At 45.0% G+C, this 15,658-nt stretch overlaps 1 protein-coding gene across 1 annotated transcript in view; it reads left to right on the forward strand.

Moving 5' to 3' along the window:
- Positions 1–15,030, forward strand: part of LOC115308985 — a 47,783-nt gene extending 32,753 nt beyond the window's left edge. Inside the window, exons 2-8 of the mRNA XM_042286675.1 lie at positions 5,754–5,906; positions 7,135–7,269; positions 7,380–7,520; positions 8,832–8,966; positions 9,801–9,868; positions 11,924–12,043; positions 14,898–15,030. Coding sequence (XP_042142609.1) covers positions 5,754–5,906; positions 7,135–7,269; positions 7,380–7,520; positions 8,832–8,966; positions 9,801–9,868; positions 11,924–12,043; positions 14,898–15,030 — 885 coding nt within the window. The remainder of the gene's footprint in view (positions 1–5,753; positions 5,907–7,134; positions 7,270–7,379; positions 7,521–8,831; positions 8,967–9,800; positions 9,869–11,923; positions 12,044–14,897) is intronic.
- Positions 15,031–15,658: the final 628 nt, after the last annotated feature.

A 15,658-nucleotide genomic window follows, 5' to 3' on the forward strand; every position in this document is an offset into this window, starting at 1 on the left:
TTGGACGAGAAGACCGTCGTAAGGTTGCTGGAAGCACATAATACAATCCTGGTGTGTGCGGACGATTGGAGCAAGGCGTAACCCGTAACACGAATCAAGAAACTGATTTTCTGGTCTGACAGATAGACGCCGAAACGTGTCACGTTTCCCCGAGCGACGATTCGTGTCACGACGTTATACACAGAGTCCGGCCCGTACTGACTAACGAACATTTCGACAGAATACCAGAGCAGTGTGATACGAAGTTCTAGAAGCAAGGAGGCTAGGGAAGCCACACTATGCAGTAATTCTGTTCGCGGGGAAGAAGGTCCCGGGACGTTCATTGGCTTGTGACTCCATGCGTTATTTATAAGGAGACAAAGGCGGCATGTCTGAACTGTTGTGAAGTGGGCCATGTGACCGACGTATGCAGCAAGCCGGCGGGATTTGCGTGTTTGGAGTGCGGGGCAGGCCAGGTAAGCGAGGGCCATGATTGGCAGGCGAAGTGTGCCAATCAAGCATACAAGACCTACGACGGAGACTGTCCGGAGGAGTTCTAAAAGAAGGCTACCGCGAGCAAGGAGCCTCCGTGGAGCCGAGGAATACGTCGCGATGGCGAAGAGAAAATGCGGTGACGGAGTGCGTCAAGGTCGTGCACCCGCTCGAACAACATGTCCGCTAGCTTCAGAAGGCGCGCGTCTCAAGAAACGACTGCATCGAAGCTGCGCCGGCAAAAGAGCAATAGGACGAAGGACAAGCGAGGCATCTTTAAGGAAAGGGTTTTCAGTGATACAGGCAACAGTAAGAAGTGGCCGGAGCTTCTGATTGCCTGGGGTGAGGAGCCATAGATCACATCTCAGCCCAAAGGTGGAGGAGTACATGGCAACGGAAAGATACAAAACATGAGGAGGTACGTGACTCACTGCTGAAGGAACATGGAGGAACTCCGGAACGAAGGAGGAAAAGACGGGGGAGTCTCGGCAGAGCAAGTGCAAGCAATCGTGAAGGCGGCCGTTTAACGGACGATCCAGGGACTTCCAGAACTCTCAACTTGCCAACTGATGCCACTGGCATGCAGAGTCACCGCGCTGGAGAAGTCAGAAGAGACGCTTGAATAAAGGCAAGAAAGTTTCTTCAGGCAGTTCGACTCGAAGTAGAGAAAGACTGGCGGGGCCCAGTGGGGCGCGAAACGTTTGGACGCGGAATCATGCGCAACTCCCCAACTCCGAGAAGACAAATTCGAAAGTGTCGCAGTGGAGCTGCAGGGGGATGAATCGGAAATAGGTGAGCGTTAGCTTTAGGGCGTCGCTCGAACCCAATCCGCCGGCGGTGATACTGCTGCAGGAGTCAGGCAAGAAGGCAGTGAAGATCAAAGACTATACTACAATCCAGGGTAGCCAATATGTTGCGACGCTTCTGCAGAAGACGCACGCAGCCATGAGACTGGACTTGGCGGTGAAGTGTCGTGCTGTCACATTATGATCATCCCTGTGAAAAATTGAGATCGGGCTGTGCACATAGTGAATCTGTACGAAAATTCAAGCCTCCAAAAGCCGGACTTCAGGCCGCTCATCCCGGATGGGGTCAAGAGGTCGGGGCAGGGCCCGATTTAAATCCGGTAATTCCTTGCCCGGTTGGGGCTACAAGTGCGTTTTACCGCGAAGCAGAACGCTGGCAGAAAGTATCAAGCAGGAGCGCCTCTCGTTGCTTACCGAGGTTGATCAGCCGACTAGGACGGGGACGAGCTCATGCAGAGATAGGTGTCCGGATCTGACGCGGTTTAAGAGCGTGCTGAATGAAAAAACCTACTGGGGCAATTTGGTAGCAATCAATGCATACTCGGAATGACTATTCACGGGTAAGGATAGAGAACGACGGGAAAGGCAAGAAGCACGGATTGGGATCAATGGAGGGGACTGGAGGGGACAGGGGTAAAGGTGCAGCTAGCATCGAGAACATCGAGAAGTGGTCCACGGTGGTGATCGCCTTTGTCAAACCGCTCGTGACTTAAGTGGAACTTTCGGAGAAGACCCCACCTGTAGACACGCATGTGCTTCCTCTTTCGGCAGCCCGACGTGGGCTCACCAGGAGATAAAACACACAACGTTACAAGAAGCTGAAGAACAGGATTGAAACGCTCACAAAGATGGCTGATGACTATGCGCTGGACTTGGGCAGGAAGAACTGGCTTCCCAATACGGGGAAGCCTGGAAAAGGCTCAGGCGTGGACGCTGCTTAGGGCATTAATCGACCCGAGTAGGACAAAGGCTCTGACGAAAGGTCGTTTAGCGGAACTGATACGTAAGCTGCCGGGGAACCGCGAGCAGATCATGAATCGGTTGGTGGAAATGAATTTGTCTTTTGAATCAGCAGGAGATATCGTGGAATATGAAGGGCAGAAAAAACGTGAATTAGATTGGGCCGATTACGGTCGCGGAGTTGGAATAGGGGCAGGGTCCATGAGGAAGGGCGCAGCAATCGGACAACACTCACTGCAAAACTCCTCTGCAACTTGGGGGAAGGGGATCTGAAGGAGCTAATAAGCCATTTCAATTAACTTTTCTGTGAGCGCGGCATTACTCCGGATAGTTGGGAGGCGGTTGAGATTCGCTTCCTACCAAAACTCAAGAAAGCGCTAAAGCTAGTAAGTCTGCGGCCGATTTCGCTTACATCTTGCCTGGGCAAGGCCTTCGAATCAATCATAAACTCCAATGTTATGAGGTATCTAGACAAGGAGCAACTCCTTTAGAATACAAATTCGGTTTCAGACCTCACATGTTGAAGCAGGGCATTAACTTGTGGCTATTTAAGGACGTGTTGGAGAATCCGAAGAAGGGACACACGGGAGGCATTTAAGCGTTAGACTTAAAATTCTTGTTTGATGCTTCGCACGAAAGTATACTTAGGTGTCTCAGCAGAGTTAACTGCGGGATAAGAACCTCAGAGTGCGTTCCCAGCTTTCTGACGGACAGAATAGCTACGCTGGCGTGGAGAAGAATAAAATCTGGGACATATTGACAGGGCTCAAGAGGTACGCCGCATGGGGCAGTACTCTCCCCGTAACTGCTCCACTTGGCGCTGCAGGGTCTGCCGGAAGTGTTGAGGGAAGGTCAGAACTTAGAGCATGTCATCTACCGTATGACATCACTTTTTTATTTATTTATTTATTTATTTTTTTTTGGGGGGGGGGGGGGGGGGGCAGCGACGCGGAAATATAGGAGAAGTTTCTGGCGGCGGTAAAGGCCGTCCAGGAATATGTTAAAGCATGCTGGCTTACGTGTGCCCAGGAGAAATATAAGCCTGTTTTCCTGAACCCTCGCGACAAGGTGGTCGATTACATTGACGTGGTGATAGACGGAGCCCAGGTCCCTAAATCAGCGGAGGTTTGATTTCTGGGCTTGCTTATACAACATGGCGAGAGGAATAAGTGGATTATCAACGGACTTGACGTAATGACCACGCAGGTGTGCGGTATCATGAGGCGGATCGGGAACCGTAGACACAGCATAAAGGAGAAGGAGGCAATGCAGTTGGTCCAGGCTTAAACTCCGTACTTACACTCGAGCAAGGCGCAAAGTAAAAAACCTTGAAGGTGCTGATAAGCAGGGCGTACAGAAACGCGCTAGGGATACCGGAGCGTACAGCGACTGAGAAACTCCTTAAATGTGGGCTGCATAACAAAATAGAAGAACTTCATAAAGCTAATCCAGTGTCACTGCTGAAACAACACTTCTTGATTGTGATCGAAGCTTGGCTCGCTGAATAAACTGGAAATGGCAGTGCACGGTTGCCCTCACTGTCCTGGAGACGGGGTGGAAGTGCTGCTGGATGAGGTCAGTGAGAGATTCAGGGTCAGTAATATCCCGCGAAACATGCACCCGGATAGGGATGCTAAACGAGGCCAAGCGGGAGCAGTCGCCCTGGTTCGTTTCTGAGTCCACATATATTGAATTGTGTACGTTGATAGGTCCTGTCCGATGCTCGAGGTGGCCACAATAGCGGTGACCACTGCGCAAGGGCAGATCTGGCAAGTGGCTTAAATACGGGCGCAAACGGTTGAACAAATAGAAGAAGCGGCCGTTGCATTTGCGGTGGTTTGCAATCCTCGCGCGGCAATCATTCCGGATTGAAAAAGAGCGTGTAGGAACTTTGCGCTAAGGGTGGTGGGCCAACCAACTTCCAAATTCTTAAGCAAGACCGAAGTAAAGCGGGTACATTCGATCTTGACACGCGGGCATATGGGGCAGGTCGGAAACGAGGCGGCGAATGATGCAGCCCCAGGTGCATTATTCCGGGACTCGGTTCCGCCCCACAGGGGCCATGACAATGAGCACTCTTACAGTGAGGTCTTAAAGGCTGGAAGTTCGGATAGGGTGAAATATCTATGGCCGGGCAAGTGAGTTGGGCAAGGAAGAAAGATTCACCTGGAGAAGATTGCAGACTGACAGTTTTGTCACACTGGCAAAGCTACATTTGTGATACACTTAGCGTTACGCCACGGCAGACTGTCTCTTTTTTGGTGCGCGCTGGGTGGACGTTCATTACGTAGTCTGAATGTATAGGAATATTCCAGGACTGGATTCAGCGGAGGAGCCCAAAATCGAGGACTGGGAAGGGGGACTCAAGTGCCCGAGGGCTACCGAGCAGAGGCTGCTCGTGGCCAGGGCACTTCAAGTTCACGCCGCGCTTGGAGCCCCTGAATAGGGGCACACAGTAGCAAACTCATCTGTCCTATCATCGCTCTCCTTTCCTTTTCCAACTCTTACCTGTAAAAAATGTTGTTAACTAAAACATCTCAACATTCTCGGAAAGCCGCCTTGGTACACTGAGGACATATTCGCAAATTCATATGACATCTATTTAAGACACAATGCCACATTCAAGCGTCTTCTACGACGTCCACGCGGTTTGAAAACGTTGCGACTGATTTCTAAGACGTTCTTATAAAACGTAAAACTAACGCAACAATTCTTCAAACGAGACCCAGGGCCATATTGGAGACCGAGAGGAAACAACTCGGTTGAATGTTGACGTTGTGTAAAACCATATTTCTACATTGCGCTTTACAGAAGTAACCACTTACGTGCATTTAGTTTCCTTTTCGGTCCCATAATACCGACTTAATTATTGTTCAATTAAAAAGAACAATTAACTTATTTTTGTTACCGAACCATTTTCTCAACATATTTACTTTTGCGGTGCGAAGGCAAACAAAATGACAGTATCACCAAAGTTATCGCTCAACATGTCTTTAGTACTCGATAATTGTTTATGGTCTCTGCTTCCGAATAAGCATTCACGGAACAAAGACAACGAGGTCCTTTTGGTTAAACCCCTTATTATATATTGTCTTCGCCCACTTTAGCTTTTTTTTCTGCCAAAACTTTATGAAACTGAATTCGATCAAAATTAAGCCAACATTAAGGTGCGGGGAAACTCGTGTAGTGCGCAAGAGTTTAACCGAGAATGCTCGCTACAATGGAAACAACAACAAACCGAAAGCTTCATCTTGTGATTCCTGCATCTTTGCCCACGCCTCGAGGGTCGAATCCGCACTTTGAGCAGGCCATTCGCAAATAAAATAGTTATATGAATCAGACATTATCCTCGCACAGCGTTAGCACGCGGAAAAGATAAGCGAAACTCAATAACCACACTGAAACATCTTTCTCTCCGGTCACTTGACTTCAAATAAGTGAGCGGATTTTGGGTAACAGCGATTTGAACAAGGAAAGACTTTTAATTCGATTAATTTCTTATTCGCCTCAACTCAGGGCTTTCACGAGGGGGTGGCCTCAATAGCCTCTGAACTGCTCAAGTGGGGAGTCGTCGGCTCATTCCTGATTTGCTGGCTGGAAGCTTCGCAAAAGAACGAGACCCGCTTCAAGCGGCCAGCACCGTGGACACTCAGAGACATTGCCTGCCTGGTAAGCATTCACCTACAAACAAAAAGCGTTTCAACGATAAATCAACTGGTATCATTGAAAACCAAGTGGGATGCGTTAAAGGGATACTACAACGAGAGTTTGGCTCTCTTTTCTTGGTCTATATATGTATTCGAGAGAGCAGTAATACACCAACCTATTTTTGAAAAACACACAAAAAGGAATTTTTAAACGAATTAAACGATTAGCATTGGGAACCTGCTGGATGTCACTAAAGCCTCGTTCGCATTGCCCGTCCAGGGATCTCGAAAGTAGTGACGATGCCTGTCTTGCCTAGATCTATACATGTCTTGAACCTGACGTCATCACGCCAGTTCTCCGGCCACCAGGAGAGAAGAGGACAAAAAGGAACTCCCCTCTCACCGGAGTTCTCTTTTGTGTGCCCCAGACGCCGCTATTGTCCCTGCGCAAGATTAAAAAATGTCACTCAAAATTCGTAGAAAACCAGCTTTAGCGTTAATTGCGGTGGCCTGTTCGCTGGCGTTAGTCGGCCGATTCGGTGGCTGCAACGGCTAAGACATCCTGTCGACGACAGCCTCGCCACAGCTTTCCTCGTCCCGAGACAGACTACGTCACAATTGAGCTAGATGTCATGTGCGCTTCGCTGGCTGCTGTCCTAGCGCTTGCCAGGGTGGGCCGTTCATAACAAAAAAATTCAGCCACCAGGCTCAAAATACCAACATGCAATTGTCATTTATGGATTTAGTGGATCAGATTCAGCATATTTCTGAAAGCGTCGGGTATATATCAGATTTTGTTGAAGTCTCCCTTTAATAATATTTACTACCGGTTTTTAAAAATTTTCACATTAGAAGAAATCAAATAGATAAAAAACGCGAAGAATAACCAAGCATGAAAGAAGCTTGTTTGCGTGCTGGTGTTGTAAGATTTTTATCAATAAAATAGGACGTGGGGCAAGCTCTTTATCAATACTTAGGAACCTAACATCTACAAAACCTTATAAAAAGGCGAGTAAAACGCACTGTGCGCGTAGACGTGTGTCATGCTTGTAGATGATGTCCCATCATGGCCTTCATGAACGTCTTTTTATATGTAAGCACTGAAAAGTGCTGGAAAAGTAAAAACGAACGTCTCGTATTGCCGGCCCTTTCGAAGGCCTCACAGCCCAAAAAATATACTTTTTGTAAGAAGCATAACACGCTTTTTGTTCGAAGAACAAACTACATGATGAATGGTGTCCATGTTTCAGCTCCTCAGCATTGCTTCGTCAGCCTCCGCCATTCGAAAGGGCGTCTATGTGCTCCACGACCAAATCCTTTTCATAGGACACTGCCCCTCAATGCTGAGAGAAGCCTCGGCACACATTGCAACCGGCATTGGTCTTGTAAGCATTGTCAAAACTTATACACACGCATGCAGGTTGTTTTGTGCAGCCTGAGTGTTTCTTGTCGTGTTATTGTTTTTTTAACTAACGAATAAATATTCTGTTTTCAGGCGGGCCTCAGCCTCATCTCATCGCTGAGACGGAGACGGGGACTTGGCGTCTCAGGCCTGACCTGTTTTGTGATGGGCATGATATTCACGGCGACCGTGGTGGACCTACTGACACTTCAGCAGAGCCTCATAATGAACCAAGTGAAACTTCAACTTTGCAACTTCAATTTTAGAACTGAACCTTAATAGTACAATAACCCGGCTGTTCTATATTCTGGTGTAAAGTACTAAGACTTGTGAGCCTAGTACTAAAGTACTAGGCTCTTGTGAGCGACAGTCTGAGAAAGGCAAGGCGTGGCCCGTTATACCCATCGCTGCTGTACATCGTGCTCCACCACGCGACCAATAAAATGTTGCAGTATTATATAAAAAATAAATAGCAAAAACGAAACTGAATGGTCCACTTAATTCGCCCAGCACGCTTGGGAGTCGATTCCATAAGCCCTCCCTGTTTGCAGAATTCGGAACTTTGTAGCCTCCTAATGTAAGATGAAGCGAGGTGCAAAATGATATAAACCACTTCATTACAAGAAAAAGCCAATAATGACAATTAAAAAGATATATTTTTGTTTTATATAACTATAAATAACGCGGAAATGACAAAAACAATTTTCATCGCATTTCGCCCTTCGCGTAGTTTACCAGCATACGAAGCTTATTTTTCGTCTACGTTTTTTTCAACACTGCTTTCTTGACGTTCGTTTTTAGAAGTGGGCAGCACACCAGGCTAAAATAATCGTATTTACCAATGCTGAGTTCATTGATATTATTTATTTATTTGTTTCTCGTTCACTTTTTTGAGTTTCACATTCTGGGATATTTTATGCGACCTATTCTCCGCGGAGAAAGAATGGCGCTCTGTGCAGTAAGTAAAAATATTGTGAGCCAATGGTTGAGCTAAAGGCAAGCCCTACAAAAGCTCCGTTTTTCTGTTCTCTCCCGCTCAGTGGCTATTGCAGTATCAGGTTTCTGACGAAGAATAATTATATATCGTATCGAAAAGGGTATGAAAATTTAATCGTGTACTACTGCAATGGGACCATACCAAAGATGTAAACAAAATCAAGATTTGTTTGGCACGAACTCAGCAGAGCGGGTCTGAAAAGCCCTAGGAGGATTACGGATTCACTTAAACCTTTTAAAGACGTTCTGACGTGAAACAAAAATCGCGGTTACACGGCGCCTTTTCCGAAATAGGGTTTCGTCATATTGCGGTACACCGCGACCGAGATTCGAACCAGCCATCTGGGTAATCTCAGGTCGGTGCTTTGCCTTGGAGCCACCTAAGCGGCTTGAAGAAAACTTCGAAGTCGGTTGCTCTTAACATACTGAATTCCTAATAAGCGCCGATAATATAATATTAAATGTGCGACCCACAACAAAATTATGTAGCACTTTAAGTTTGATTCTGGTAAGCTCATAACTGCTATTGCCTTTTTTTTTTCTTTACAGGAAATCGCTCTTTCAGACTTACATTATCAAAAACCCATCGTGCTCCTAACTGGGTTATTGGCCTGTTTTACGTTGGGATGCTTCATATTCTCTGGACTTCGTGACGTCGTGGTTTACGACAGACGTACATTAAAGGTGACATCTAAGTTCATGTTCCTCATTGAAGCCGATTCCCCTCGTCTACCTGAGGAGTCCAACTGGTAAATTAACGGTCGCTAAAGTCCCGTTACTTACTGGTAGCCAAGAAGCTGAGCGTTGAAAAAACTTTGTTCATTTGTTCAACAGGATGACGCATCCAACTTACAAACAAATTTGCATTCAAGGTCTCTTTTCATGTTTTATTTGTGTCATTCTCGTCACAAATTATGCTTATTTGTACCTTCATTGAAAGCAATATCTTTGTTTTAGCGCGCCTAAAAGCAAAAAATTACAGATTAAACTTCCGTTAGCACTTCTGTGTGTCTCCGCGTTCTAAAGTATTTTTTTCTAGAACTTGTTAACTTCGAGCTCTATGTGCTTCGCCAAACCAAGTTAAAGTTATTTCTAATGCTTGGAAATCGTATTGACTTCAACTTTCTTTTCGTGGACTGTGAAAGCAAGAGCTAGTTCGAGAAGGTATATTAGGGATACAGACAAATGCTATATTAATCACATTCGAACTGCTTTTTTTTGTAAAGAATACAATATCTGTAGAAAGAACTTGACGAATTTCCTCTTTCCTTCTACATTTTATCATTTGTATTTGCATGAATATTACCTCTGGTTACAAAATATACTTTGAAATTTATAAAATGTTTAGAAATTTTTGTTTAGACCATAATATTGAGCAAAGGTATAATGTTGTAAAGAGTTCACTAGCTTTGCTACAATTGAAAGCAAACAATTGGGCTAATTAATACATGCGTATCCTATTATGCTCTACATAGCTATCGCTCCTACAAATGAAAAGCTATTTAAATAATTTTTCAGATACGGAAATCCACGGATGAAGATACCCACTCACCCTTCTGTATACTGATGGTGTTCGCCATCTACAAGTGAGGTTTGCGTGCCTGCTAATGTTTAACTCAATTATACTTGTTACCAGAGTTGTTCTTCTTGCAATATATGTTACTATCATGCCATATAGCGTGTTTTGTTTAGGCCTAACACGATGTGATGTTTTGTATCCTAACCAATAACATTTTTTCATCGCGGTTATAGAGTGCAATTTAGTTAATGCAATTCTGAAAATGAACATGCACTTATTTTACTAAAATTGGAAATTATTGCCTAAGCGTTTTAGGGACAATCACTGCGAGTGAAAAGACCAGAGTTAGCAGTACGCAAACAAGAGGCACAACATACAGCATTTAAGGACTGATCACTACTCCAAAATGTGTTAGTGATAACAAGACATAAATGCAAACCCTTTTTAGGAGAGAAATCAATGGCTAAGAATAGTAAGGTACGTTGTTGGGCTAGTTGGTTCATCTTAGTAAAACATATAAAATAGTGCAACAGAAAACAAGGACAAGAAGTATACAGGACAGGCGACAGCGCCTGTCCTGTATACTTCTTGTCCTTGTTTTCTGTTGCGCTATTTTATATGTTTTACTAAAGCTAAGAATAGCTTAGCATTAATTGCTTAACTTGAAATATTGCAGCATAAACGTAATAGAAAAAAAAGCATTAAAACAAATTAAAGTGATACAAATAACGTCTATTTGCCATATTACGGCCAAAATCATACAATGCTGTCAAACTTTCAAGAAATACAACAAAAATGCTCAGGCGAACGCATGACGTGTTTCGAATAGACATAGTCCGCTGATGCGACATTCTACATGGAACTAGTCTGTAGCTGATCTGTTTGCAGAGTCCTTATTTCTGAGTACCACAACTTCTGCCTGATGACGTCGGAACCATTCGTGGCATGCTGTTGCTTTGCCGGATGCAGGTGGTGGCACAGGATTATATCTCTGTACGAAACACGACGGTTTTTTCGTATTGCGCTCTCCAGCCCGACAGTTGGGGCACAGTCGCAACAACGGCGATCGCGCTCACTGGTACTTTTTGCCGCGGCTTTTATGACTAACCGACAGGATAGCGACATTCCACCGCATGACACACAGGCTCTTGTAACTTCATCTGTCCCCCACGCCCACATACTCACGCCGAGACCCCTTCATAGTCCTCCACGTGTAGGGGCAGTACAGGACTAGTGCTGAAGATGGTGAAGTATGTCGTGCCAAAAACGTTCAAAGCCCGGGATGAATTCCGGCGGAAAAAACGGAGCACATTTTATTTTTAAAAATATGATTCTTCATGCTTGCTTGTTGTAGGGATTTGCCAGCGAAGATGCAGCTATTAATACACTAGATGATTAAGACGCAGCGAAGATCACCTTACCAGACTGGACAGAACATGGCACCCAGCCACTCTGTATCCAGTTTACTTCTTAATTCGAAGATCATGCACAAAAAGTCACTTGTACTTCTAGAGCACTCTCAGAAATACTATGCGGTCTGTGTGAGAGAAATCGAAACCCAATTTTTTCGGGCCGCATAAATCAACTGCGCAATGCACAAAGTTATCTCCGTCAAAATATTTCTCTAGCAGTCGGAATAGGATGTCAACATTCGAGAATATGCTGCTCTTTGGATCAAAAGGCAAAGCATAAAGAAAAATCGTCTCCATGAGCCCAGGTTCCCATACTCCTAATATTTGTCAAACAAAACCAAAAAATGCCAATATGGGCACCCGCGAAGTTTATTTTAGTAGAAAAAGCTCCAGAGCAAGAAAAAAAGCCAACATTGTTTCTCTTGCTGAGACGTGTTTTCACTAAAATATTTGCACGGTCTGTCACAGTTATTTCTTGGTTTGTCAGAATTCGTAGTTTATGTAGACCTGGACTCAAAGAGCAAAACAAAAAATAGATATTTTAATTGTAATCCAATGTTCTCAAACTTTGTTCAGGTATTCCCCCCAAAAAAACCTGAAGGAGTTCCAGCGTTCTGCATTTTGTAGAAAATTATGCAGACTGAAAAACCTCGCTTCCTTTTTTCTCACCGGCCTGTAACTTTTTCTTGCTCGTCAAACCTACGTTTCAGACATTTGAAGAACGTTTTTCTGCTCTCAAAGACGGTCGTCAGTGACCTACCTGCAATTAGGAAGCGCCTGGCAAGCTCGTTATTGGCGGCTAAATTACACTCTCGGCTGGTTGGCGCAAGGTAAGACCTTTGAAAACTTCTGTATGCTTTCTTGATCACAATAACTTCCTGGTGAAACATTTGCTCAAGAAATATTCATGACACCGTCGCATGATTGATGTTGCAGAGCCGCAAATAAAAATTACCAATTATTGGTGGCCACCCTTGCTTGTAATAAAATGTTACTCACAAAGCAAAGATCCAGCGTATTTCAGAAAAAATAAATACTACGACACCAAAGGTGTATTGATATAAATCGCTCGGTTGAAAATAGGTATCCACCCTGTAAAACAAAACAAAAAAATTACCGTAAAACCTTTTTTTGCCGTAAAAACCTAGCCATATATACCACTTAAAAGATACTGCCGTGATGTGTCTATGCTTATAGAGTGGGAAGTCAGTCAACTTCGATGGGCCTCTAGTGTGTCCGCTGTAGATGTGAAATTTAGCCATTCCAGCACCACCGCTTGCCTGGGGCTCTTAACGTGCATCACGCAGTAGGGATACACGACCCCACGCCTGTCGATGCTCAACCAGAATGGAACTGGCGGGGGAACAAAATATGTTCCTAAACTTCGAAGATACCTTATAAAATTCCGTAATGATAGTAACCACCCATTTCAAGGTATCATAATGGTAGTCTCATCTTGTACGAACTTAACAGTGGCCCTCCCTCAAACCTTACATTGGTAACCGAGCATTGTGTTCCTAAAGAGCCGGGTTTTCGTGGCATGAAAATTACTTCTTTTCGTGCCGCTTTCTATTACCAAAATATCAATCGAAACCTTATACCTGAAGCTGCCAAGTTAAAAACATTTTTTTTTTCAAGTTTTTTACACTAAAAATAAAAATAGGTAAACCTGACGCGGTCAATAACGTAATGGTTGTTCGTTCTTTATATATATTTCAGAGATGTAAACTAAAATACGTGTCAGAAATTTCTTCTTCTAAAGCTTGTGTTAATTATTTTAATAAATTTTTAAACCACTCGTTTAATTGTACCTCAAACTTCAAGACTTTTCCTTTTAAGTTGGGTATTGTGTTTTCGGTAAATATCGATAAACCCCCCAAAAGAATTCATTAGCTTGTTTCATGAAAACGTTGAAAAAAAATTAAAACCGTTCACAACTCCCTGTAACGCCGAATTAGGGCGCAGCTCTTGAGGAGGAGGGGAAGGGTACTGAAAGGGGAGGAAGGATCACCTCCTCATCCTCTCTGCTACTCCTCCCTCCGAGCGGCGTCGGCGTCGCCTCACGAGGGTCACGTCACCTCACAAGGGTCACGTGACGTCACCGAGGTCACGTGACCTCACGGGTTCACGTGACCCCTACGTGGTCACGTGACGAAGACGATGACGTCATCTATGACGTTACTGATGACGTCATCAGGGACGATGTCGATGACGATGACGTCATCAGTGACGATGCCAATGACGTCACGCGTTTCATGCACCGCGCGGTTGCGCCGACGGCGACAGCGGCGCCGCTCAAGCCGGAAACGGGCGCCTAAGAGCTGCGCTCTAAAAAACAAAAAAAAACCTTAATTCGTTAAAAAAAAAAGAAACCAAGCTTCACAAAACAAAAACAGACATGTATCTGCTTTCTTTTTTCTTGTTTTGCACAGGAACACAGCAGCTGCTGTGTTCCTGTGAAACCTATTGAGCACTGAACTCCCCGACAGGGTGCTTCTGCTTAGATAACCGCACCCATTACCTCGTTTCTTCGTGCTATGGGTTTTTCGGTGTTCGAAAATTGACACCGAAAAACATTGAATATGGGAGAGAAAAACAACACCAATGGAATCCGGGACAAAGGCCCACCGACCAAAAGCTCACCGGACAGAACCCCACTGCACAAAAGCTCACCGGACAAACGCTCACCAGGAGAAAATTTCATGTTGGTCTTATTTAACTCGAGCGCGGACAACATAGGTGCATGCGTGCGACACTAAAATGCAACGATAAATAAAATATGACGCGCACATGGCTTGTTGATTGGAGTGTAAACAGTTTTTTTTATTGACTGGTCAGGAGCAAAGGGAGTCCCCTACTTCCTCCAGCAGTCTTGGTAGATCTAAGTGTTTTCAGGAATACCTTGAGTGAAAGGGGGGGGGGGGGGGGGGGGGGCAAACGCCGAAAAAATAGTGAGGGACAAGAAGCTGACGTGAACTTCTTTCCCTGACTATTTTTTCGCGCTTGTCTATGATCGCGAAACAACTGGCACAAATTGCCACATTAATAACTTGAGTCTACCAGCTCCACTCAATTCCGGTGACCTACATTTTGGTCCCAAATCGACGCTTCTGGGCCTCTTACGGCTTATCTGTCGACTCCGTTTTATGGGATTGGGTACCAGTTCTCCTAAAAATGGTGCAATGTTCATCGCGTCTGCACTTTTAGCGCATTCCGTGTTTTGGTTGGGCTGCAAGAAAAAAAAAAGAAAAGAAAAAAAGAGATGAGCTTTTGTGCGGGTTTGTGAAGAAAACAGGTGAGCTTTTGTGCGAAAAGCATTTGTCCCGTGAGCTTTTGTCCCGTGAAATTTTTTCGTGTTTCCCCCAATAAAACCCAATAACCAAAAAAAAAACAAAAAAACACGGAACTCTATTTGTAAGGTTGCACAAGCGAGACGTCAGTTATCTCTTGAAGTCGATCGTGACGCTGGTTCAGCTTTGTAAAGGAGCAATCAAGCCATATTGAGAAGGGTTGCTAACCTGGGGTCTTTAACCATCATCACGGATTAGTAGTCCCACACTCAGAAGCCCGTGCGAAGCCCATTAATTTCCAAATGGGGCAGTGTGAGCGCCTTTGGTTCCTGATAGCTATTGATGCATTTCTTGTCAGCTGCAGTGCGCTAACAAGCTGTTTCTGTTTCTTTAGCCAAGGAACTTCAAACCGGACCCCTTTCGTCATGGCCGTACTTCGCGTTCTCGGGATAGACATTTTCTGGGTGATGGTGGTGACCTTCGCCTACTACGGCTGCCTCATTGCCAGGATACCCATTTTGGAGTAAGTTGCCAAAATTGTGGATCACACTTGACGTAGTGCTGCGGTGTTCGTACCAAACTTGCGCTGATATAAGAGAAAAACAACTTATAATTTCGGTTTGGGTTTTGATTATTTGGTTTGAAAGAGTACTTCTGACGTAAACTTTTATTTATATAAATTTTTATTTTATCAGAGCATCGCCTTACATAGCAGTATAGGAAATGAGCGGACATAACTCAAGCCCCGAACGCGGGGCCCCCAGACCCAAACAAATCATTTTCATTCGAACGTTCTTTTTAGCCGCTGCATCCAGATGACGTTCCCTTAAGTTTCGCGCCATGCCAAAAAACACCGAGCTGGTAAGAACCTTAATTCCCGTCGTAATATTGACGTGCACACCCTGTCCGCGCTACTTGTCACAATTGCTTCCCGACGAGTAGGCAGCGACAACCGCAAGGTTGTCAAGAGCAATCGCAGAGGCTGCATCAAGGCCCTGTTACACGGAGGCAACACGAAGGCAACAGCAACACAACAGGTTGTCCAACAGTCGGACAACTTGTTGCTCGTTCCACATGTAGTCCGACAAGCCTGTCACATCGCGGCAGCAGCAGGGCATGGACGACAACTAAAATGTTGCCTCACTATGATCGCTG

The sequence above is a fragment of the Ixodes scapularis genome, unplaced genomic scaffold (assembly GCF_016920785.2).
Source record: "Ixodes scapularis isolate PalLabHiFi unplaced genomic scaffold, ASM1692078v2 PGA_scaffold8__174_contigs__length_109621045, whole genome shotgun sequence".
Taxonomy (NCBI): Eukaryota; Metazoa; Arthropoda; class Arachnida; order Ixodida; family Ixodidae; genus Ixodes; species Ixodes scapularis.